Source organism: Gopherus evgoodei, chromosome 3 (assembly GCF_007399415.2).
Source record: "Gopherus evgoodei ecotype Sinaloan lineage chromosome 3, rGopEvg1_v1.p, whole genome shotgun sequence".
Taxonomy (NCBI): Eukaryota; Metazoa; Chordata; order Testudines; family Testudinidae; genus Gopherus; species Gopherus evgoodei.
The window spans coordinates 130,900,194-130,926,308 of NC_044324.1; the positions used below are offsets into that span (position 1 = coordinate 130,900,194).

Here is a 26,115-nt window from a genome sequence, read left to right on the forward strand (position 1 = left end):
TAGCGTGAAAATGCTAAGTATTAATATTGTTGCTTATTCATTGTTGGGGAACATCCATGAAACCACAAAACTGCTATAAGAGAAGAAATTAGCACATTAACATTTTACCAAAATTTCATACAAATCCTTACCACACTTCTAACTGTTTAGCCCTTTGGCTAAGCTATCCTCCTTTGGTGCTATTCAATGGTGCCTTAATTATAATAACTTGGAAATGATTGCATGATTAATGTCTAATCTCTTGTCTATGTATATGTTAAGGTGAGCGACTTTACATGGAGCCATGATGGGACTCAAGCACTCATCTCCTATAGGGATGGATTTGTGCTGGTTGGTTCAGTCAGTGGACAGAGACATTGGTCTTCAGAGATTAACTTGGAGAGTCAGATCACCTGTGGCATATGGACTCCTGATGATCAGCAGGTAATGGCACTTACAGACGGGAAATTAATACCTATATTCATGTTTTGTGAAATAACACATCTAAAAGTCAACATAAACAATAGAATGAGCACATTGTAAGAACAGTTTCCCTCAGAACTGAGACTGAACCCATCTAAATCTTTACCTCAAGGTCATTCTCATGCACTAGACAAAAGCATTGGACAATGTGAATTCTAAATTACTGTCATCCAGGGCCATTTTTCTCTCCTGGTATACTGAAACATTTGTGGCTTCATTTCAAAATTAGTCCTGTGCAATTATGCACGCAAAAAGGGACTGTGCTGTTATGCACCTAATGCGTTTGTGCAATTAAAGTGAATTGGGATAAGGCATGTGAGTTACTTATCTAACTGGTCATTAGAACTTGTAGTTGTCCATTTTGCACAAGCAATAAAAGTGACTGTGTCTGTGAATTATGCATTAGTTGTGCATTTGCATTTACATCTTTGAACAAGTAAATGGACCCACCAATTTTTTGAAAATAAAGCTGAGACAGACGAAGGCCTGAAGCAATCAATCTCCTTTAAAAATAAAAATAAAATGATTTCTTGAACTATGGAATACATCTTACTGAGCTTTGAAAAAGTCAGATGTAAAATTCTCCATTACTGCTTTCCTAATTCAACTAATATGTTGGTCATGGTGTCAATTATAGTGGGCACAGAGGTAGCCCTTTGGTTTTCATTTGTAGTATATCCAATGGCTCTTTCACTATTCAACTCATGTCCTTACTTGAGCAGTCTCTTCTTCCACAACGTTCATCCACTTTATAATTAATATGTCTGTCATATAGCACTGAGAGAAAGGGTGGGGACAGATTACCTTGTGCAAATAGAAGTTGCATTTTATCAGGATTGGATCATTTTATTTATGTGCCCCTTTATAATTCCTTAAAAATTGTCGGATCCTGGCTCTAGGTGCCTGTGACATAAAGTTGGAATATAAATCCATACAAAACATAACAGTCTGTGCGAAGCTCACTACAGAATTGTTAATGGGATATAATAATAAAGATACTTTATAAGCGAGCTCTGTGGAAATACAATCATAGAATCATAGGACTGGAATCCCAAAGTACTTTGCAAAGTATGACGAATTAATTATCGCAACACTACCCTAGTGAGGCAGCTAGTTTTATATTCCCTTTTTGAAGCTGAGGAAACTGAGGAACAGAGATTAAATGATTTGCTTGAGTTCAGTGGAAACAAACTAGCAGCAGATCTACCAGCTCCAAGTCCTATGCTTTATTCCCTGACTAAACTATCCTCTCCATGGGGTCCTTCACGTCTGTTTCATTGGTTAAACTCTGGTCACCCTTGAGTTTTTAACTCAAGTTAATTGATTGCCAGCTAATTCGAATTAGTGATCACATTTGTATGTTCCGGGGCACAAATGTTTGTGGAGTGCCAAGACCAGCATGTACAAATGTGTTAGCTAATTCAGGTTAGCTAGAAATCAGTTAACTTGAGTTAAAAATCTTTACTGTAGGCAAATGCTTTTTCTAGTAACCAAAAATGGACACTATATGAGTGTTGTTGTGTAATCTGACATTTTCCACTCAACCCCCATGTTTGCACATTTAGCTGACGCTGTGCATATTTGTATGCATTATCCAGAGACAGTGTGTAGATGAGGATAGCTTTCAGTGTACACTTCAGCATAATACTCTATCCACGTAAAGGGTCTGGGATTACATGAGGTCCAAGTGAAAGAGATTGTGACCAGGTGATTACTAAGGACATGAACAGACTATGCACTTCTGTGATAACAACTTAGAAGGCATGGACTGTATTTTTGTTACACACACAGACGTGTATGTAGAGGACTGGATTCTGATCTCACACCAGTTTTATTCTTGTGTAACCTCACCGAGTTCAGTAGAGTTATGCCTAATTAATACTCATGTGAGTGAGATGAGAATCAAGCCCACAGTGTTCTATTCTACAGTAGCTTCAGGACCTCTGTTACCTAGAGCTTGGTAATACAGCAAACAGCAAGTAAATGTCAAATTTTGAATGTTCATTTTTCCTATTTTCTTGATTTCTTTCACACCTGATACTCATGAAAATTGATAATTCCAGGCATCCCTGGAAATGATACTGTGACCTTTAAAACAGTGTGCTGTAAAGATTAAATTTCCATGGTTGTTTATCTTTTAATTTTTCTGCTTGTCCTCAGTGAAATTTTAGTGTCGTCCCTCCTTCACTCCCACCCCACCTCCCCTGCTTCCTTTCTTTTCTATGCTAGAACTGCAAAATGTTTTTTTAAGTTTTTAACAGAGAAAGGAGGAAACCTGAATATTTGTTTGACGCCAAAGGAAGTGTAGCCAATGTATATAAACTCAGGGGTTCCATTTAATTTGTTGGGAGAGAAAATCTTCCCCAATACTCTTGCAGATGAGAAGGTTCTACATTTTGAAGTATTATATGTTTGCCTGATTCCCCTCCTAGTTTGCGCTTTAATCTCTTCTCTTTCCTCTCCTACTCTCATACATGTCCTCCCCTCTTCCTCCAGTTCAGTCGCACACTTATCTCTCCTCCCAGTCAGTTCATCACCAACAGTCAATGATGACTTGTCCTATTCCCCTCCCCCAGCAACCCACTTGTCCCATCCCCCACCCATTACCATTTTTTCCTCATTGAAAAGGATAAAGATACTCTCTTTCCTCTCTGTCTGAAGCAGCTCCTGCTAGTGCTATCATCTTATCCATCTATTTTAGGGCTAGTCTGCACTAGAAAATTAGATCAGCCCAGCTATATCTCTCATGGGCATGAAAAATCCGCATCCCTGAGTGACTAAGGCTATATCTACACTAGCCCTTTTATCGCTAAAACTTGTTGGTCAGGAGTATGAAAAAAACACACATCCTGATTGACATAAGTTTCATGAACAGACGTGCTGGAGTGGACAGTGCTCGGGAGATGCTCTCCTGCTGACATAGCTACCACTGCTCGTTGGGGGTGGTTTAATTATGTAGATGGAAGCACTCTCTCCCACCGGCATAGAGCAGCTACACGGGAGACCTTATAGCGGTGCAGCTGCAGCAGTACAGCTATGCCACTATAAGGTTTCTATTGTAGACATAACCATAGTTAAGCCAACCGAAGTCCCCATGTAGACAGCGGTAGGTTGACAGAAGAATTCTCTCATCAACATAGCTACCACCTCTCGGGGAGGTGGATTACCTCTGATGGTGCAGAACCCCTCCCTTTGGCATAAGTCGTGTCTACACTGAAACAGCGCTGCTGTCGCGCTTCAAGTGTAGACAAGCCCATAGGCTTTGATACAGCCAACAGTTGCTGTAGTATCTGAGTGCCTTCTGTGTAAAATCAATAGCAATAGCGAAGTCCCTGATGGACTTCATGGAGTCTCTTGCACTTCTTCCTTTTTGTGGTTGAAACACTGCATGGGGCAAGGTTTTTGTTTGCTTGTTTTGTTTTTTTTATTAAGGTGGCAGGGATTGGAAATAGAAGAGAATGTTCATATTGTGTGTCACAGTAGAATTGTTTTCTCAAAAGTTTGGCAACATTTCCTAAACACAGTCAGACAGGAGGTATCTGATCTCCTCAGGAAGACTATTCCATAGCCTGATTCCCTCAGCCTCCCTTATCCCAGCTCTGAGGCATTCTGTCTGGGGCTTTGCGATCTGCCTCATCCCAAAAGAGCACAGCTGTTGCAGTGGGCCACAGATTGAAATTTGTTCTTTGGTGTATCTGGGGCTTTATCCATAAATTGCTTTCAAAATGATGACCAAACCTTAAACTGGCATTGGAAGTTGACTAGGAGCCAATGGAAGGACTTGAGCATGGGCCTGATGGACTCATGGAGGCTTGACTTATGGAGAAAGTTGGCAGCTACAATCTTCACAAGCTGGAACCCATGCATTCTCTTCACATTTCAGCTTCAGATACAGTGGGTGACAGTAATCCAACCTGGAGATGACAAATGCTTGGATCACTGCAGCCGGGTCCTCATCCAGGAGGAAACAATTAATTTTCTTAGCAAGTTGGAGGTGAAAGAGGGCATTTTTGGAAACGGATTATACCTGGTCATCCACATTTAACAAAGAGTCAAAAAGGACCCTGAGATTTCACACCACTTTGATGAATGAGAGCTGTCTGCCTTCACTGAAGGGTGGAGAGAGCGTCTTGGCCAGTTTCCAACCAGTATCATTTCAGTTGTACTGGGGTTCAGCTTGAGCCATCTGGTCTTCATCCAATAACTAATTTCCTGTAGGATTTCTAACATTATAGTAACAGTGATGATTGCATCAATTGAGAATGAGATATATAGCTGAGAGTCAACAGCATGGGCAGCTAAGCCCCTACCATGTCTCTGTCTCTCCAAGTGGTCTGATGTTGCTGTTGAGGAGAAGTAAGGATAATATGGATCTCTGAGGGCCTTTGGAGAGGAGGAGCTGTTACTTGTCTATCGCTATGAGGTGGTCACATTTCAGTGTCACGAGAGCCATCTCTGTGCAATGCCCACGTATGAACTCTTATTGTGAGGCATCCAGGAGGTTGGCTGATGCCACATATTGTTGAAGCATGGTAGTTACTACTTTCTCAATTATTTTGCCTAGGAACAGGAGTTTGGAGACGGGATGATAATTGGAGAGAGCTTCAGGTTCAGGCTTCCTAAAGATTGGAGGAACTATTGTATTTTTCAAGGTGTTTGATAGATGTGCTTCTCTGAAGGAGGCACTGACTATTTCCATTAGTAGTGGGCACAGTTGATCTTCACTGGCTTTTGCCAGACATGAGTAACATAGATTGGTTTTATATGTTGCAGCCCTAATATCTTTCAGGGCATCTTAAACTTTGTGATGTGTGAGACGCCAGAGTCAGTCGTGGGTGGTGGGGTTGATAATACAATCTGGTCAGGGGTATGTTAGCTCCGTATGTATTCAGTTGATCCTATCAATGAAGTATGCTGACAGTTCTTTGCAATATTCGATGCTTGGATCTGGTGTCTGGGCTATGCAGTCTGGGTCGGTTACCTGTTACACTATGCGAAATAGCTCTTCTGTATTGACTGTGGAGGAGTAGGAGGCTCATTTTGCCTCCTTTTCTCCAATGGCTAAGTTCTGTAAGGGTTGTTTGTGCTGCTGGTGGAATGATTCAGAATGTGTTTTGCGCAACTGGCAATCTAACTTTCTGTGTGTCCACTTCATCTGCTGTATTTCATCTGAGAACCCTGGTTATCTTCCAAGTTGAAGTGGGGGAGAGGATGGTTTGGGGCCAAGGCATTGATGGTAGTGGATATCAGGCGACTGTACTAACTTATTGGAACCTTGGTCTTGTAATTGGAAGGCTTGTTCTCCTTGCTCAAGTTGAAAACCTTGTGAGTTCAGGAGTCTTTGAGGGCAGACCAGCGTTGTTTGCTCACTGCCCTGGTTAGAAGGCACTTTGACCCCACTCCACTTGGAATCATTCATTTGTAGGAGCAGACCCCATGCTTGTAACCTCTGAAATCTGTGAGAGTTAGGCACCTACATACCTTTGAGGATCTGGGCGTTAGACTCCAACAGCCACGGGACAGGAATCTAGAGGTGAGTTGTAAACTCTGATTTCTTGCATATACCACAGTAATGCAAAACTACTGCTTCAGGAATTAATTACCAGTAAGAAATGGGATCTGTTCCTCTAATGTTCTAAAGAGAATGACATTTGACTGGTTGTCACTTCAAGTGGGCATTCATACCACATAATTATACGGCATTTTTCATCTCTTATTACTCTTATCCCTTATTACTGGACATTGCGCATACTATTGCATAGAGCCCCATCAGCTGCATAGAACTACTCATGAATGTAAGCACTATATACTCAGTAGTAAGACTCTGCAGGGTTGGGCCCTATATCTGGAGAGCAGCGCATAGGTGCTGGCACTGGGGGTGCTGCCACACACCCTGGCTTGAAGTGGTTTCCATCATATATAGGGTTTACAGTTTGATTCAATGGCTGTCAGCATCCTCACTATAAAAATTGTTCCAGTGCCTCTGAATTAATATGACCTGCTACAGTTTACTTCAGTTCCCGTTGACTGAATCATTCAGGGGTATGACCTTGTGATTTCTTGGAAATGGCTGCTTTCCTGCTTCGTCAGGGTCCTGTGAAGTCCCTTTTCGGTAGGAGGGAGAATCCCAGCCCCACACCCTTTCCCCCAATGGCCTGCCTTCTTCCCTCCTGTTCCCCTGGGGGCCCTGCCCCAGGCCAAACCAGAAGCCGGAGCGGGGCCATGGACACACACCCCCATTCCCCGGTGGTGAAGGCAGCCCCCTGCCCATGTCCCCACACCCAGAACCCATGCCCAGGGCAGGTGAGGGTACCCAGGCTCCCCAAAGCTGCCCACACGGCTCTCTCCGACCCAGCTCTGGCTGTGGGGGCCTCGGAGCCTCAGCCTGGCCATGATGAGAACCATGCGGGCAGCTGTGGGGAGCCGTGGTGGACCCTTCACTTGCCCTGGGAAAAGGGCCTGCCAAGAGCAGCCCCCGGCCTGTATCCCTGCCCCCAGGCCTCCCCGGCCAGGGCAGGTGGAGGGTACACAGCTCCCTACCCTTCTCAGAAAAACTCTTTTGGCATCAGTCCTTGTTAAAGAGTATTGTTAAAATGCTCCCACAAAAAAGGAATTATTTTAATAGTTGGTGATAAGAAAGCTTTTATCTTGTTACCTGGAAGGATGCACTTCTCCTCTCTGGGCACCAATGCAGAACAGATGGAATCTGTATACACTGAATGTCCTATATGTCTATATTTGGATCAGTACCCCATTGTGCTGGGTGTTGCACAGAGATATGGTATGACAAGATCCTGGCCCAGAAGAGCTTACAAGCTAAATAGATAAGTCAAAAAAAGAGTCATAAATGGACAACATATAATCAAAATGTTAAAATTACACAACTTGACTAATTGATTTGTGTCCCTGCTCAGTATCTCTGAATATCAGGCCCAAGGCTTCTCAAGTTGGGCACTCAGAAACAGAAATCACAGGGGTGATTGGACACTTTGAAAAAGTACATCAGAGGGACTAGAGCAGGGGTCAGCAACCTTTCAGAAGTCGTGTGCCGAGTCTTCATTTATTCATTCTAATGTAAGGTTTCGTGTGCCAGTAATACATTTTAACGTTTTTAGAAGGTCTCTTTCTATAAGTCTATAATATATAACTAAACTCTTGTTGTATGTAAAGTAAATAAAGTTTTTTAAATGTTTAAGAAGCTTCATTTAAAATTAAATTAAAATGCAGAGCCGCCCGGACCAGTGGCCAGGACTGGGCAGTGTGAGTGCCACTGAAAATCAGCTCGTGTGCTACCTGTGGCACGTGTGCCACAGGTTGCCTTCGCCTGGACTAGAGCATCCTAGTTCTACTATACCTTTCTCAGCCCACTGACCTTCTCTCTCCTGAAACTCAAAAGCACTTATAGCCTTCAGTGCATGTAGGTTTTTATATTATTATTATTTATACTACAGTAATAGCTAGAGGCCCCAGTCAAGATCAGGGCCCCATTGTTGTGATTGTATAAACCAGAAGTAGGCAACCTATGGCACGCGTGCTGAAGGCGGCTCACAAGCTGAAAGGTTGCCAACTCCTGGTATAAACACATGGTCACTGCAGTAATCTAGTACAGAGAAAACCTCTCCAAGGCCAGACATTCTCTATATTTGGGGAGCAGGTGCTGCAGATTTGGGCCACAATTCAGAACTGACTGCATTGTAGGCACATCCTTGCATCCTCAGAGAGCCCCGTTGACTTCAGTGGGGTTCTGTACATTGCATACTTCTGGGGGAATTCTGCCACTGCACATGCACAGAATTCATGTCCCCCAAAGATTTTTTTTCTCTGCAGTATATAGATTCTGCTGGAGAGGAGCTGCAGTTACACCTTTGACCCACCAGGGGCTGCTGTGTTGCCAGAAGAGAGTGCTGCCAGCTGGAGGGGCTGTGTTCCCCACAATGTGGCCAGGTGAGGGGGCACCAGATGGACAGAGCAGGGCATGCAGGGCTGCTGGGGGTTACAGACTGTGGTTCAGAAGGTCTAGTGGGGGGACAGACTGGGGCAATGGCTCAGAAGCTAGTGTGGTGACAGCATTGAGCCCATAGGCGCTGACTTCTTCTCCCGCTGATGAGTACTCAATCCCCGTCTGCTTCTGGACCCACCCCACTCCACCCCACTCCTTCCCCCAAGTTCCCACCTCCTCCCTGCCTCTTCCCACCCCTGCTCTGCCTCCACCCTACCCTCATTCCATCCCCTTCCCAAAGTCCCCGCCCCACCACTTCCCCACCTCCTCCCTTGAATGCGCTGTATGCCCACTCCTCCCCCTTGCTCCCAGAGCACTGCCAAACAGGAAGAAGTGCTGGGAGGGATGAGGAGAAGCAGGAACATGACACACTCAAGGGAGGACGTGGGAAAGAGGCAGGGGGAGCTTGGCTGCTGGTGGGTGCGGAGCATTTGCTAATTTTTCCCCCTGGGTGCTCCAGCCTATGATTGGGCTGTGACTGAATGAGAGTTGAGCTGCAGGGCCACATGGGGACAGGTGGTAGGGGACTGCAGGGACACATGGGGATAAGGGTAGAAGGTGCAGGGACACCTAGATACAGGGGCATATGCGTCTGACTGAATGGGAAAGCCTAGGGGTCAGCCAGGGTCTGCAGGGGGAGACTCCCCAACTCCCTAACAATCCCTTCCCTCCTTCTACCCCCTGCACCCCATTTCATAGTCTCGAAACCATACCCCAAAACCCTCCAGGTTCACTCCCAGGCTCCTTCCCTCTCCCTCAGCTCCTCCATTACCCGACTCCCTCCAGTGGCCAGGACTGGACTCCCTCCTTTGCACTGCTTCTGAGGGGTAAAGGAAATACATTTCTGTATTGCAGTTTAAATGAATTTTTCAAAGTATTAATATGCCTAGTAAGGAATCTATTTGTCAAAGAAACATTTCCTGTATCTTTTTTTTTGTCTGTATTGTTACAGACATACTTGTTGATGGGTAATTTGAAATAAATTACCAAAATAATTGAAGTTGGCATGATTATACTGTTATTTTGATAAGTAAAACATGCAGAATTTTAAAATATTGTGCGCAGAATTTTTACTCTTTTGGCACAGGAGTAAAATTGCAAGATTTGCACCCTGGAAATCTATGCTCAGGTCCTCCTAACTGAGTACAGAATTAAACCCTGCAGAACCAACATCTCTTACTAGCCGAAGGTTTCATACTTGTTCCACAGTCCTTCAAATATCTGAGGTTGAACTATAATAATAAAATGTGCTGAGTGCCTCCAGAGAAATTCTCAGACAGCCTTGCAACCTTGATTTATGAGTTCCCAATTACTAGTTTAAAGATAAGAAATAGAAGCAAACTGAACTCTTTAAAGCTTGAGCCTCTGGGGCAGTTACAGATAATTTTATTTAGTGGAGGACTGTGAATGACATGAGTGATAGAATTAAAGACTATTTAAAATGAAATAATTGGTTAAAGCAAACAAGCCTTACTGTATAACCATACACTGCATTTATAGTCACATTTCAAGGTGAAATGGTGCGTCCAGGGATGATGTGTCCCTGGATGAGAAAAATAAGTATATATCCTTCTTCTAACAGTCCCGCCATAGTGGCTGAGCATTTGCTAATCTAAAATTAGTGCACTGTCTTTTTTTATAACCACTTATAATAACACTACTTAGCTAATTAACTTACCTTTTACTATATCTTCATTTACACTGTCATGTTTAATCTTCCATACCCCCAAATCCAAATATCTTCTACTTCTTTACTGGCTGTTAATATCAAACATCATTTGAATTCTCATTTGTATCAGTTCAAATTCTGCAGTTACCAATATTTCAAAACATCCCAAAATTCCCCTATAATGCCTGCTAAAACCAGTTAAAACAAAACCTTATTTACTCCTTGACCCAAGGTTATGCCTTACATCATTTCTGTTAATACCTCTTATTGATTCATGCTAAAAACAGGTTTAGCTAATGTGAAAACTAAGCTTTGGGCTTAAAGGCCTGCTCCCTACTTACATTTCAGCACATTTTCAAATACCATAAGCAAACTTCGCCCTATAGGCTACACCAGGGGTGGGCAGACTATGGCCCGGGGCTGCATCCGGCCCTTCAGATGGCCCTAGAGTTCCTGCCGGGGAGCAGGGTCCAGGGCTTGCCCCGCTCTGCGCGTTCTGTGGCTCCGTGCAGCTCCTGGTAGCAGCGGCATGCCCCCCTCCAGCTCCTACACACAGGGGCAGCCAGAGGGCTCTGCATGCTGCCCCCACCTCAAGCACCGCCTCCGCAGCTCCCATGAGCCAGGAACTGTGGCCAATGGGAGCTGCAGGGGTGGTGGCTGTGGATGGGACAGCGTAGGAGCCGGAGGGGGGACGTGCAGCTGCTTGAGGTACACACCACCCAGAACCTGCACCCTCCTCCCATGCCCCAACCCTCTGCCCCAGCTCTGATCCACCTCCCACCCTCCGAACCCCTCGGTCCCAGCCCGCAGCACCTGACTGCACCCCAAACCCCTCATCCCCAGCCCACTCCAGAGCCTGCACCCCCAGCCGGTGCCCTCACCCCCTCCCATACCCCAACTCCCAATTTTGTGAGCATTCATGGCTCACCATACAATTTCCATACCCAGATGTGGCCCTCGGGCCAAACAAGTTTGCCCACCCCGGGCTACACCGTCAGCTCCCATTGAGTTTAATGGGAGTTGAAGACACTCAGCACCTCACAGAATTGGGCCCACAGCTACAAACTCACTAATAAGAAGCACACTCAAGTCATAACCTGTGCAGTAGGATCATGAGTCAGAGCCTCAAAAAATCATGAGACTTTTAAAAACATCATCAAACCAGGTTTTTTACTTCGCCTGTTTACTTTTTAACCCCTCTCTACTGTTCTGGCTATGTGTGAAAGTTTCAGATTGAAAAGTCTCTCCCTGGCTGCTCAAATGGAGACTCTATGATAGGGGACCTCACCTGCCATCCATTTCCTGTAACTGTCCTGATTTCCGCCCCCCCCACCCCTATCTTCTGGCTTGCTGCCCTCAGGTTTCTCCCCTTCTGTGGACCCATCAACATTACCTCCCTGATTCCCCCTTCCCCTGACATCCTCCTCTCCCCCCGGGCTCCTCTTTTACCCAGATCCCAAGTAGAGGGGAAGATCCAAAGTAGGGGAGGCTCTGGACCCAACAGCAGCTTTTCCCTGACTCCTCCCCCTCCCTTCTGCTGTAGGCCATACATGAAGGCAGGTCTCAGTGGCAGGGCAGGTCTGTGTCCTTAGCCCCAAGGCTGCTGCAAAGAACTCTGTCACATGGCCAGCCCTGGAAATCACAGGGCTGGAGGAGCTTCTTGTGTTGTCATGACAGCCTCTCCTGCAGGCATCAAACTCCTGTGTCGCTACCTTCAGAACTGGGTGCCCAGCCAGCAGCTGCCACTCTCCAGCTGCCCAGGCCGAGCTGTACAGGGAGGAGTTTCTGAGCCCAGGGGCTTCCTTGGACATATACCCCGTGACCACCATGCCTGCGGAAAGGGGAGACCTAGAGGCTGGTCCATTGGCTCTGCAGGGGCAAGCCCTGCTGCCTACGCTTCCCCGCCAGACTGGCAGCTCTGTGCAGCATCGCCCTCACTCAGTCCCGTTCCGGCAGCCCAGGCCTGCCAGCTTGTAGCTCTCAGATGGCACCTGGCGCCCTGGGTGGTCATCCATGTGGCCTACCCCTAAGGCCAGCCCTGCCAGTAGGAAAAAAATCTTAAGATTTGGCGGATCTATTGCGAGATCATGAATGAGGCTTAATTGTACTTGGAAATCGTGTCTGTCGCAATCGGTTCACAAGAGTTGGCATGTCTGCCTATGGGATCAGCCTGCCAAGAGGAGTGACGTCAGTCCCTCTCTCAGCTCCCTGAAATACCTTGGTATGCTCCTAGTTTTGTGGAGAGGAATCTGACAGGCAAATCTGTCCCTGGTCATGGTATAAACTGCCATGGTTTCTTCCATTGTGCTTGTCTTGGATCTCCATGCCTTCACATATAGCACACAGATTGCATTTGCTTCATCCTTATCAGGGAAGGAGCTGTTTTGGACTTCAGATGAAACAAGGACAAGTAGCTTTGACATAGCTGAAAAAATTCTAGCATAGAAATAATGGAGTTCTAAGTGTTTGGAAGTTATGCACCACACATGGTCCGTTATGCCATTTCCCCCTAGTTCTTCTTTTACACACTGTACTGAAGTGTGGTGCTTCAGACTTATGGATAGTGTTTCCATTTATCATATCACTAGTTATTAGTCAGGTGCTGTAGCAGCAGCATGATTCAGGTAGTGGTTACTACTGTAGTGCTTGCATTTATCAAGTTTAATTATGTATATGCATCTAACTCTGTGAAAAAATCTTGAAGACGGGACTGTAATAAGCTGACAAAATGATGAAGGGGAGCTATGTACATGTGGCAGTGGCAGTGATGAGCGAATTTGCCCTAATTATTTTAGATATGGGGGTGGGAGGAAGGACATAAAAAATTGCAGGATGTAAGAACTGAAAGTATAAGCAATGCATTTGGTCTTTCTTTATTAAAGTATCCTCCATCTCCTAGTATGGTTCTTTATAGGCTTATATAAAGCAACTTTTAAAAATGCCAAGAAATAGCTATATTTTTTTCTCTTTGCACATGCAAATGTATTTTTCCCCAATCAAAATTTTGAATGCATCTCACCTCCCAATCTGCTTAGCATTTCTAATTGTCCTACATATGTATGATAACACTTGTAGGGAAGACACTGTAACCTTTAAGAAGGCACAGCAAGACATTTCCATTGATAGATACAGTTCACAAATCACTGGGGGGAAATGGCTGCAAAATTTTCACGGCATATAGGAAGTGTTATTAATTAACGAGGTAATTTATTCAATCCACAAGGAATGCAGTGGTTAAATTACTTATAGAAGGGGTGGGCAAACTTTTTGGCCCGAGGGCCACATCTGGGTATGGAAATTGTATGGTGAGCCATGAATGCTTTGTGCTGCATAACGGAGCAAAAAACTGGTAGCAGTAGAATCAAAAAAGTAAATAGACAACAGGAAAAGTACACGTCACTTGGCTTTCAAAACAAGTTCTTTTATTTAGAAAAACAATCAGATAACCCCCCGCACAACTTAAATATCTTAATATTTGGGACTATTTTAGAAGCATTTCAAGCTTTCATGGCAGGCTTGTCATTAAAATTAATGACCTTAGGTTGTTCGTGCTAAGAGTTTTATGAATGTTTAATATCCTAATGCAGTCCTTTCTAGACAAAACGTGGGATTTTTAGATATTCTCAGAATGTTTAAAGGCTTTTGGTGAGACATTGCTATTCTTGATATAGATATTTATAAATGTTGGAAACAAGTAACATGTATTTATTCTTTGCTTAGTAACTTGACTGTTAAAACACCAAATAACAATGTCAGAGCTTTATGAAAGGAAGTGATTCTAGTTTAGAGAACGTTGTTTGGCCTCTCTCTCTCCTTTTTACTGGATTATTTTAAGATGCATTATGCACTTATTCCAGAAATAATAGGTTTCTCAGTGCTTTCTGGGGTCCTCTAAACAGTGTTTAGTGTTTGTTCCCTGTCTTTCCCTTGCTTTTTTTTGTATCGAGTGGATGCTGTTGCACCATTTTCTGAGCACACAGCTTTCCCAGGATAAGGATGATAGAAGGTGGGGTAGCTCAGAGCACACTGCTGCTTTGTAGCCAAGTACTGACAGTTCATTCTGTGTTGTGTGCAATGAGCAGCCCTTGAGCCAGCACCGACTGCTATGGAGGTCACAGAAAGTCACGGAATCCGTGACCTCTGTGACAGACTTGCAGCCTTAGTCACTGGAAGGTGGAGACAACATCTCAGCTAGCTGTTCAAAGTGTTTCTCTGTTCTGACTAGTATCACTTCCGTCTTGCCTGGGTCCCATCTTAAGGCAGCTGATGTTCACCCAAGAGCTTATTTCTTGTCAGCATTCTGACATTTTAGTAGTGGTGGTGGTTGCATCATTTGAGAAAGAATGATTTCTTCCCTGCTTTCTCCTTGCACCCAGGGAGGTAGTCACTGCATCTCCTTGCTGACTCAGCTCCACTTGCCCCAACCTTCTCTGCACACTCCCTGCCCACTTGCTCAGTTTGGAGAGAGGTACAATGACTGTTTACTCCTCCAGATCTCCAGACTCCAGATCTGGGGAGCCTGTATAGTGAGCAGGATTTAAGGCACTTGCTGCCTCTTACACCTTGCATGGACATCTAAGCTGGGCCATGATCTGTGTAATAATAACCACCTATGTATTCTGAATTAATAGAACCAAAACAGTGTAGATTTTACCTGCTAAGTCTTTTCTCTGTTGCAGTTTCGCTAGTTCAAATTGTCACCGTTGCTGCTAGGGCCGTCTTTTGGGATGGCGTTTCTAGCCTGCCTTCTCTCTCTTCATACCAACAATTCCTTAGCATCCTCTCTGAGGGAAGTAGAGTAGGTTTATGCTGACTTTCAGGAAATTGCTAAGGAAGTCTTGGTTTGGAGACCGTACAGGAGGGTTCCAAGAGTGTGTGAGAATGCTGCTGAGTGTCAGCTAGCTTCCACTGCCTGATTGGGTGGTTTTTGGTAGAATTAATGGGACTTGCACATCAAACAATTAGCAGAAAAAAATTACCCTGTATTTTACACTACTACTATCCTGATGTATGTGAAGAAAATACCTTCCTATGACCATAGGTGCATTTCCTAACAACTAGGACTGGCAAGTGATTAAAAAAAATAAATAATCACGTGATTAATCACACTGTTAAACAATAATAGAATACCATTTATTTAAATATTTTTGGGTGATTTCTACATTTTCAAATATATTGATTTCAGTTACAACACAGAATACAAAGTGTAAAGTGCTCACTTTATATTTGCTTTTGATTACAAGTATTTGCACTGTAAAAAAAAAAGAAATTGTATTTTTCAATTCACCTAATACAACTACTGCAGTGCAATCTCTTTATCATGAATGTTGAACTTACAAATGTAGAATTATGTACAAAAATAACTGCATTCAAAAATAAAACAATGTAAAATTTTAGAGCCTGCAAGTCCACTCTGTCCTCCTACTTGTTCAGCCAATTGCTCAGACAAACAAGTTTGTTTACATTTGCAGGAGATAACGCTGCCCTCTTCTTATTTGCAATGTCACCTTAAAATGAGAACAGGCTTTCTCATGGCACTGTTGTAGCCAGTGTCACAAGATATTTGTGTCAGATGTGCTAAAGATTCATATGTCCCTTCATGCTTCAACCATCATTCCAGGCGATATGCATCCATACTGATAACTGGTTCTGCCTGATAACAATCCAAAGCAGTGCAGATTGACGCATGTTCATTTTCATTATCTGAGTCAGATGCCAGCAGCAGAAGGTTGATTTTCTTTTTTGGTGGTTCAGGCTCTGTAGTTTCTACATTGGAGTGTTGCTCTTTTAAAACTTCTGAAAGCATGCTCCACACCTCATCTCTCTGAGATTTTAGAAGGGACTTCATATTCTTATACCTTGAGTTGAGTGCTGTAGCTATCTTTAGAAATCTCACATTGGTACCTTCTTTGCATTTTCTTGGATCTGCAGTAAAAGTGTTCTTAAAATGAACATGTGCTGGGTCATCATCTGAGACTGCTATTACATGAAATATATGGCAGAATGTGGGTAAAACAGAGCAGGGGACATACAGTTCTCCCCCAAGGAGATCAGTCACAAATGTGATTAACGCATTATATTTTTAAACAAGCGTCATCAGCATGGAAGCATATCCTCTGGAATGGTGGCCAAAGCATGAAGGGGCATATGGATGTTTAGGATATCTGGTGCATAAATACCTTTCAATCCCGGGGTACAAAAGTGCCATGCAAATGCCTGCTCTCACTTTCTGGTGGCATTGTAAACAAGAAGACAGTAGCATTATCTCCTGTAATGTAAACAAACTTGTTTGTCTTCGCGACTGGCTGAACAAGAAGTAAGACTGAGTGGAATTGTAGGCTCTGAAGTTCTACATAGTTTTTTATTTGAGTGCAGTTATGTAACAAAAAAAATCTACATTTGTAAGTTTCACTTTCGCAAGAAAAAGATTGCACTACAGTCCTTCTATGAGATGAATTGAAAAATACTATTTCTTTTATCATTTTTATAGTGCAAATATTTGCAATCAAAAATAATATATCCTTTATTTAAATTACAACACAAAATACAATATATATGAGAATGTACAAAAACATCCAAAATATTTAATGAATTTCAATTGGTATTCTATTTTTTAACAGTGCGATTAAAACTGCAATTAATCACGGTTAATTTTTTTAAGTGCGATGAATTTTTTTTAATTAATTGCGTAAGTTAACTGCAATTAATCGACAGCCTTACTAATGACCCCCTCTGGTTTGAAGAGTTGATTGAAAGGGGAAAACCACACTTCTTAAAGAAACCTCACTATTATTGCAGGTTTGTAAGCTCAGTGGTCCAGACTCTGGAATCCCATCTCTGTTATTTAAAGATTTGTGGAAACAGCTGATTATCTACCCAAAACCTGGAAGCTAATATTTTTATTGAGGTTTTAAATGTAACACAGTAGAAAAAACTGCGTGCCTTATAGGGTGACCAGAGAGGAAGTGTGAAAAATTGAGACGGGGATAGAGGAATAGGTATAAGAAAGAGCCCCCAAAATTGGGACTGTCCCTATAAAATCAGGACATCTAGTCACCCTAATGCCTTATAACAGTTGTCTCTGTATATTGTAACTGCAGCATATTGTTAATCAAGAGTCAGCATGTTAAGCGAAGTGTTTCTGTGGAGGGTCATTCTCTTCATTTAATAATCTAATTGGTATGTCATGATGTGCTAAAGTGTGTCTCAAGAGTCATGGAAGAATGTAGAGATGTATATGTACTTTGTGTGATAAAGTCAAAATTAGCACAGATATAATTATTGATTTATAACTAAATCAAACTTCATAGAATTTGTCTGCCTTCAAATAGTATATGCAAGATTATTTGTTTCAGGTGAGCAAGTGTCTCCATTCTCTCATGTCCAAAGTCAGTTTGCTGTTTGAGATCCAGAAGTTGAGAATATAAGTATTTTTGGCTCTAGGAAGAAGCTATTAAAAGTCTCTAGATAATTTACATTCACTCTTTTGTAATATCATGTTAGATAGGAGTAAAGCAATATTGGCTGGGTACCCTGGTTTTAGTATTTCACTGTTTCTTAAACAGTGTTGTCACCAAGATCTTCAGTATGTTTGCTTTGTCTTCTCACTTGAGAGCTTTATAATAGTTATCTTTACTCTGAGGACTTCTCCTGTGAAAGTATGCAGCCTACTCAGCTGCATCTGTGAAAACTGTTAATGGCCTGGAATGAGAATTCCTCTGCTCAGTGTAAATGGGAGTAAGCAGCAGAATATATGAGTATAACATCCAGGCATTGACTGTTGCCTCTTTTTCATTCTTGAAGGAAATTGAAGCCTTGCTTTCAGTTTTGTTGAGGTTGAAAGACAGTAATGGAAAATCTAACACATTTTCTTTAAAGTTTTTGTGCAAATTGTGGTGATGTTTCTTTCTGTGTCATCTTTAAAGTTCAGGAAATCATATTACAGCAGCTGAATTGGTAACAGAAATAAAAAGCACTGTGCAACAGAGCAGCTGTCTGCTCCTGTCCATATCCCACTGCCCTGCATTTTTAGAAGGGAAGTGGATATGAAGCCAGAAATGCTAGTCTGAATGTGTTTGAAGAAGAAAAAAATCCTAAAGTTGTTTCTCAACACCAGAGGAGCAGCTGATTATTGCTGTTGTGTTGTCCACATTTTGCAGGTGTAGCACCTATAAACGAGGGATGCACAAGAGAATGCACAATCCTAATTTGGTGACTAAATGGACTATAAAAAATGGTCTTGCCAAAATCTTTCTGGAGATTCACATTTTTAAATTAGAATAAGGAATGAAAATGATCAGAGCTCCTAGTTTTCCATATACCTTATCTGTTATTAAATACATCTTCGTAAGCAGATGTTTGTAAGTTTGTTTTATGTTTTAATCAGTTTATAGTCATTTAACTATGGATCACAAAAAATAGATTTATCTTTATTAATATGACAGTTATTATCAGTTATGGCGAAGGTTGCAATGTGGATTCCTAGATGAATACTAATGTTTGGCCAGATGGCTGAATTAAAACAAACAGAGCTTCTGATGCAGCCTTCTTGAACCATGTACTGCATTTCTGACAATGCAGATATGGTTGGCATTAATGCCTCTTTTTGCAGAATGTCGTCGTTCTGTGATGAGCAACACACACACACACACACACACACACACACACACACACACACACACACACACGTTCAGTAATGCCAGAGCAAATCAAACCAGAAAGTGTAGGATACCAAGAAGTGTCACTAAATTTAAGAAAGGAAGATTTCAGTAAGAAAAGATGATTAGTCAAAAAAAGCCCTAAAGTTAACTAAATGAAGTAAAATCCTTAGAGGTGAAATGGGTGCTACTTAGAAAATCAATACTAGAGTTTCAGGAGATGTGTACTGATGAACAAAAGGGAACCAGAAAGGCAAGGAGTAAATCAATATGCCCTAATGGCAAGGTTAGAGAGGCTATTCAAGAAAAACAGAAATTCTTCAAAATGTGGAAATCTGACCCTAGTGAAGCCAATAAACAGGAGTATAAATTACAGCAGTTAAATTAGAAGAGGGAAATTAGAAGGGCCAGAATGGAAGAGCAAATAGCTAAGCATGTAAAAACAAACAGCAAGAGATTCTTAAATGTACCAGAAGCAAGAAGACTGCAAGAATTGGTGGATCATTGGATCACCAGAGGGTAAAGGGAATAATTAATGAAGATAAAGACATTACTGAGAAGCTACATTATTTCTTTCTTTCTACATCAGTCTTCACCATTAAGAATGTTGGGAAGATTCCTGCCCTAGACATGCTCTTTCTTGGTAACAAAGATTCTCTCTCGGTATGTCGTACTCTCAGAGATTGAGGTGACAGAAGAAGAGGTGCTGAAGCAGATTGACAATTTAAAATGCAATAAGTCACCAGACCAAGGTGGCACCATACGGAAGGCACTTAAGTATGAAGTGGCTAAGTTGCTAGCAAAAACATGCATCTCTCATTAAAAACAGACTCTGTCCCAGAAGATTGGAGGGTAACAAATGTACCTGTATTTCAGAAGAAATGTAGGGATGATCTAGGGAACGATAAACCAGTATATTTATATACCTGGCAAATTGGTTGAAATGATGGTTAAAAACAATTACAAAAAGCCTGGAAGATCGTGATATGATAGGAACTAACCAGCATGGTTTGTGCAAAAGAAAATTGTATTTTACTAATCTTGTAGAAGTCTTTGAACATGACAGTAAAGTAGTGGATAAAGAAGAATTGGTTGACATAATTTATATAGACTTGCAAAAGGCCTGTGATAAGGTCCAGCTCTAGAGTCTACTAAAAAAGGTAAGTAGTCACGGGGTTAGAAGCAAATTATTGTCATGGATCAAAAACTGGCTGAGATGCAGAAAACAAAGAGTTAAAATTAAATGGTTAATTTTCATAAAGGCAAAGAGTTTACAATGGGTTAGCCCAGGATTCTGTACTAGGTCCTGTGTTGTTTCATATTTTTATTAATAATTTGGAAAGGAGGGTGAGCAGTGAGGTAGCAAAATTTGCAAATGAGACAAAGTTATTTAGGATAGGACCAGAGAGAATTGTGAGAAACTACAGAGAGACCTAAACAAGCTAAGTGAATGGGCAACACATTGGCAAATGAAAGCCATTATCAATAAATGCAAAGTGATATACATTGGAGGGAAAAAATTAAAGTACCGTATATACTCGTTCATCAGCCCGTTTATTTGTAAGCCGACTCCCCAAGATGGTTAGGTAAAAATAGCAAAAACTGTCTGATCCTTTCATAAGCCGACCCTATATTTCAGGGGTTGGCTCCTGGCCCAATAGGGTAAGCCGCTAGCGGGCCTGGACGTTTTGTTTACCTGTGTCCACGGTTTGCCATTCCCAGCTAATGGGAGCTGTGGGAAGTGGTGCGACAGGGAGCCAAGGGGCTCCATGCCTGCAGACGCTCCAGGTAAACAAAATGACAATGTATTAGATATTCAATTCAATGATTCCATAGAATTTAAAATCATCAAATTTTGGTGTAGACCCGTTTATAAGCCGACCCCTGCTCTCTGTTGCATCACCTTTTTACCAAAAATATTCGGCTTGTGTACAAGTATATTTGGTACCATACACACCTTACAAGATTCAAAATTAGCTGTTTCAACTCAAGAAATGGACCTGGGTTATACTGTAGACAGCTCAGTGAAGACCTCTGCTCAATATGCAGCTGTGATCTAAATAGCAAACAAGATGTTAGGATATATAAGCAATGGGATGGACACTATGGAAAATATTATGATGCCTTTATATCAGTAAGAGGTGCAGCCTCATCTCTAATACTGTGTGCAGTACTGTTCACCATGACTCAAAAAGAGTAGTATGAAACTAGAGCAGATTCAGAGAAGAGCAATGAAAATAACCAGAGACCTGGGAAAACGCTCATATAAAGAGATATTGAAAAGATTGGAATTGTTTATCTTAAAAATGAGATGAATAAGAGTGGATATGATATCATATATAAAATGAGTGGTCTATATGAGGGAAATCAGTCTGAATGGTGCAGGGATGGGAGATTGTTTACCTTAGAAAAGAGATAAGTAAGAGAGGACATGATTAATATAAAAATAAAGAATGGTTCAGAGGTGTAGGAAAGGAAATTCTATTCTCCCTGTCTCATAACACAAATATCTCTGCTCTTATGAGATATTAGCTAAAAGCAGATGTGGATGTGCCATATGCCATTGTAGGCAGTCTCATTATACCATCTCCTCCATAAACTTATCAAGTTCAGCCTTGAAATGAGTTAGGTTTTTGCTCTCACTACTCCCCTTGGAAGGCTGTTCTAGAACTTCATTCCTCTGATGGTTAGAAACATTTGTCTAATTTAAATCCTAAACTTGTTGATGACCAGTTTATATCCATTTGTTCTTGTATCAACATTGGCCCTTAACTTAAATAATTCCTCTCCCTCCCTGATGTTTTTATAGAGAGTAATCATATCTCCCCTCAGTCTTATTTTTGCTAAGCTAAACAAGCCAAGGCCTTTAAGTATCCTCTCATAAATCAGATTCTCTATTCCTCCAGGCATCCTAGTACCCCTCTCTGCACCTATTCCAGTTTGAATTCATCTTTCTTAAACATGGGAGACCAGAATTGCACACAGTATTCCAGATGAGGTCTCACCAGTGCCTTGTACGGTGGTTATAACACCTGTGTATCTCTACTGGAAATATCTCTCCTGATGCACCCTAAGATTCCATTAGTCTCTTTCATGGCTGCATCACATTAGCAGCTTATAGTCATCCTGTGGTTGACCAATACACTCAGGTCTTTCTTCTCTGTCACTTTCAACTGATAAGTCCCCAGCTTATAAGAAATACACTTGTTAGTCCTTAAGTTCATGACCTTGTACTTTGCACCATTAAATGTCATCCCATTTCTATTATTCCAGTTTTCAAGGTCATCCACATATTCTTGTGTGACAGTCTGGTCCATCACCATACTCCCATCCTTGTGTCATCTGCACATTTTATTAACACATTCCCACTTTTTGTGCCAAGGTCATTAATGAAAATGTCAGATAAAATTTGTCCCAAGATCAATCTTTGAGAAACTCCACTGGTAATGTCTCTCCAGCCAGACAGTTCACATTTCAGCATGACCCATTGTAATCTTCTCTTAAACCAATTCCTTACCCACCTTCTGATTTTTGTATTAATCCCCATCTTCTCCAATGTAAGTAATAATTTCCCATGTGGAACGGTATTGATTTCCTTACTGCTACAGTAGTTCAGCTGCCGAAAATCTCATTTTGACATTATTGCCAAGCACCCACAGTGCTTGGTACTTTGTAAACAAATATAAAGGAACATTCCCTGTAACAGATCAAATTCAGTCAGTTTTACAATCAGATCAAATTCAAAGTAGATCGGTCAAAAAAACAGTCTTTGTTGTCGCAGCATGATGTGAAGGTGGTGATTATCTGTGGAAGGCTTTGGGAAGATGAACAGTTAGAGGAGGTATTGGAAGGTGAAGTAGGAGGTTTTTTGTGCACAGGAAGATGGGGGTGGGGGCGGGCTCAAATCTCAGGGCAGCCTGAAAAGAGACAAGAAGACAAGAGTGGGAGACGAGTACAAACGGTGACAAATAAGAGGGAAGGTTTGGCTGAGCAAAGGGAGAGAGTTTCCAGCCTAATACTTAAAGATGATATTGGCAGGCTGGTAACCAAACCATTACTTAGCATATACATTAATCAGAATTTAGCACACTGACATTTGTACCACATAGTGATTATAGTTAATGACCAAATACTGCTTTGACTTATAGCAGTGCTAATGTTATAGAAGTGGATGGGTAGGATTCTGTGGCCTGCTTTGTGCAGGAGGTCAGACTAAATGATCATATTGGTCCCTTCTGACCCTAAAGTCTATGAGTCTGTAATGTGGAATAACGCCATTGCCTTCAATAAAGCCTTTATTGAAGTTCCGTATGGAGTTACTCCAGGTTTGTACCAGTGTAAGTGAGAGCAGGATTTGGCTTGCATTGTTTAATATTTTTTTTAAACTTCCAGCCATGAAAAGCTTCCCCAGACTCCTCCCCTATTCCCATTACCTCCTCTCACTTTTAGTCTTCTGTAGCTGTTGATCAGCACATGATGGGAAATATGGAATGTGTCCTCCTTTCATCTGTTTGGAAAGAACTTTACAATTACATTTCTGTCTGAAACTTTTTAAAGTACTATTTGTACCAGTAGAACCTAGGATCACTGTAGCAGTTAAGAAAATAAAACCTGTATTTACCCCCTCCCCAGCTTGTTTAATTTGTACATTTTCAGAGTTTCCCCTGTGTAGTCAGTCAGTTTCTCCTTTTATTTATATGAGTGTTTCACACAGTAATAGGAGACAGAAACACATTTGAAATACTGAAAGATGTAAGGGTAAACCCACAAAATTAGATAGCGCACTAAGGGGTAGATGTAGTACATGAAACTACCTTTAATTCTTTTTTGGAAACTCACTAGATTTCAAGTTCAGTTAAATTTGTCTAAAATATACTTGTCTCGGTTAGAACTATGTGGTAGCAGCAGCCGCCTTGAATAATACATTTGTCATTTCATGGATTCATTATTATAACTTATTTATTGTTGGTTGCTAGTCTTCTAAAATTGTCTAAACAGAGACCTTAACTTGTTCAAAACATAAAGGCACAGGACATGCTTAAGGGAGAGAGAACTATAAGTTCCAGTTTCTGCGGGCTTAGTGCATCTGAGTTAAATACTATTTTAAACAAGAAAAGTCCTCACATCATCCATTTTGTGTTTGATATAGTGGGTGGAAGCTCTCCTCTATCTTTTCCTGAAGTTGTAACATATTGCCTTCCTCCTGGGCTATACTAATCTAGTTCCAGTTGATTGATTGTACAGACACTCTGTGAGTTCCATAAGACCTGACTTACGCAAATTCGCACTTATGGAAAAAGTTCCATAAACCAGAAATAGGATTTTTGAATTGCGGAAATTTTTGCATAACGTGCGGGTATACATTTCTGACTTACGCAAAATTCGAGTTATGCAAGGCTTTCCGGAACGGAACAATTGCGTAAGTTGCGGAGGCGTTTGTATTGTCTTTTGTCACAGATGTCAGAGGACATTCTCTCACTTTCTCCCAAACTATTGCTTATCAGTTGAATAACTCATCCTCCTCTATCAACCTTTGTGTTTCCCATAATCCATTTGAAATCTCTGCTAAAACGTCACTTAGTCATCTGTCCCTTTAGTATTGTAACAGCTGACACATTCTCCTTTCTCCACCTCTTGGTGTTCTGGATTATATAAACTCTATAGATACTGAAACGCTCTTATAATCTTTCTCACGCATGCTATTAACAGCAATAAGGGCAAGGTTCAAATAATGTGTAGGGGTTCCATTTAAAATAAACAAATAGTTTGTCTTGAGTCCTCACCTGAAACCAGACTCAGGTTTTAGGAACTTAAACTTTAAACCCCCTGGTCATCCTTAAAGGTAATTTAATTGTCTTCCCTTCTTCCACATACACTCAGAGTCTAGGTAAGTGAGGAACACAATGAAGTTTATTTAGGGATAAATAGACAATCAAATAAACTATTAAATTAATGAGGCCAACTGGTTATTTTCCAGTCCCTCTAAAGTTCTGCCTCCCAGCAGAATCCCCAGCTAGGCCTCACCTGAAAATCCAGTCCATCCTACTTCAGTCAGGTGGGCAGAAAGTTCTCTCTTCAGTCCCGCTCTCATTGAGGTCAACAGGAGCAATATTCTAATGCATAAGCACAAGGGAGTAAATTAAGGTTGCACAGGCAGCCTTATTTCTTGCATTTCCTAATTTATGAGTGCTTAACTTTGCAACCTTAACAACATTCTTTGAACATGTTTTTTTCTGGGTTGTAGTACAGTAACTTCTTGCTTAACATTGTAGTTATGTTCCTGAAAAATGCTACTTTAAGCGAAATGATGTTAAGTGAATCCAATTTCTCCATAAGAATTAATGTAAATGGGAGGGGTTAGGTTCCAGGGAATTTTTTTTCACCAGACAAAAGACATTATATACATATACAGTATAAGTTTTAAATAATTTTAAACAAATTTAGTACTGTACTCACCAATGATGATTGTGAAGCTTGGTTCAGGTGGGTCATAGTGGGGTCAGGGTGCGGGGGCTTGCCCCATTCTGCCTGTCCGACGCTCCTGCTGGGGAGCGGGGTTGGAGGCTTGCCCACTGTCCGTCTGGAATGCCGGGTGGGTGGAGTGGGATAAGCCCCCCCTTCCCCGACCCTGCTCCCCAGCTGGAATGCCAGGTGGGTGTAACGGGGAAAACTCCCACTCCCTGACCCCGCTCTCCGGCTGGAATGCCAGGCGGGCAGAATGGGGCAAGCCAAACAACCTTATAATGGAACGTTGCGTGATTTAAATGAGTATGTTCTCTAATAGATCAGCTTAATAATGAAACAATATTAACTGGGATGACTTTAAACTGGTACAGTAACCCCTCACTTAGAGACTGACCCTTGGAACACCTCACTACTTCGCTTTGGATTCATTTTCAATGCGCCTAGTTAATTGACAAGATGTATTCTAAGAAGTTTTATATCAATTATATTTCATGGAACTGTGTCTCTCCTAAGTGTCCCATTCTGTTGTTTTCAGGTACTGTTTGGCACTGCTGATGGTCAGGTTATTGTCATGGACTGCCATGGCCGAATGCTGGCACATGTTCTCCTCCATGAGTCAGATGGCATCCTCAGTATGTCTTGGAACTACCCCAGCTTCCTGGTGGAAGACAGCAGTGAAAGTGACACAGATTCTGATGACTACTCCCCACCGCAAGGTATGTTGCCTTCAGCTTTTTTCTGTTTAATATTTGCTGACACTTAACTAACAGCAGTGCCATGGAGCAGTCATGCTTTATAGTAGTATTGGAACATACGTCTTCCATAGTTTCATCCACAAGGGGCAGCGTGTGGGGCAGCGGATA

The 26,115-nt window shown here is 41.9% G+C and overlaps 1 protein-coding gene across 4 annotated transcripts in view; it reads left to right on the forward strand.

Annotated features, from left to right (window-relative positions):
• The window catches only part of TULP4 (TUB like protein 4), a 299,382-nt gene that overhangs the window by 208,268 nt on the left and 64,999 nt on the right, over positions 1-26,115 (forward strand). For 3 of the 4 annotated variants that reach the window (XM_030556655.1, XM_030556656.1, XM_030556658.1), the window contains 2 exons: positions 262-423; positions 25,788-25,968. In XM_030556655.1, coding sequence (XP_030412515.1) covers positions 262-423; positions 25,788-25,968 — 343 coding nt within the window. Of the gene's footprint in view, positions 1-261; positions 424-8,319; positions 8,407-25,787; positions 25,969-26,115 lie in introns of those variants that run through there. The other variant, XM_030556657.1, reaches the window with a different exon arrangement.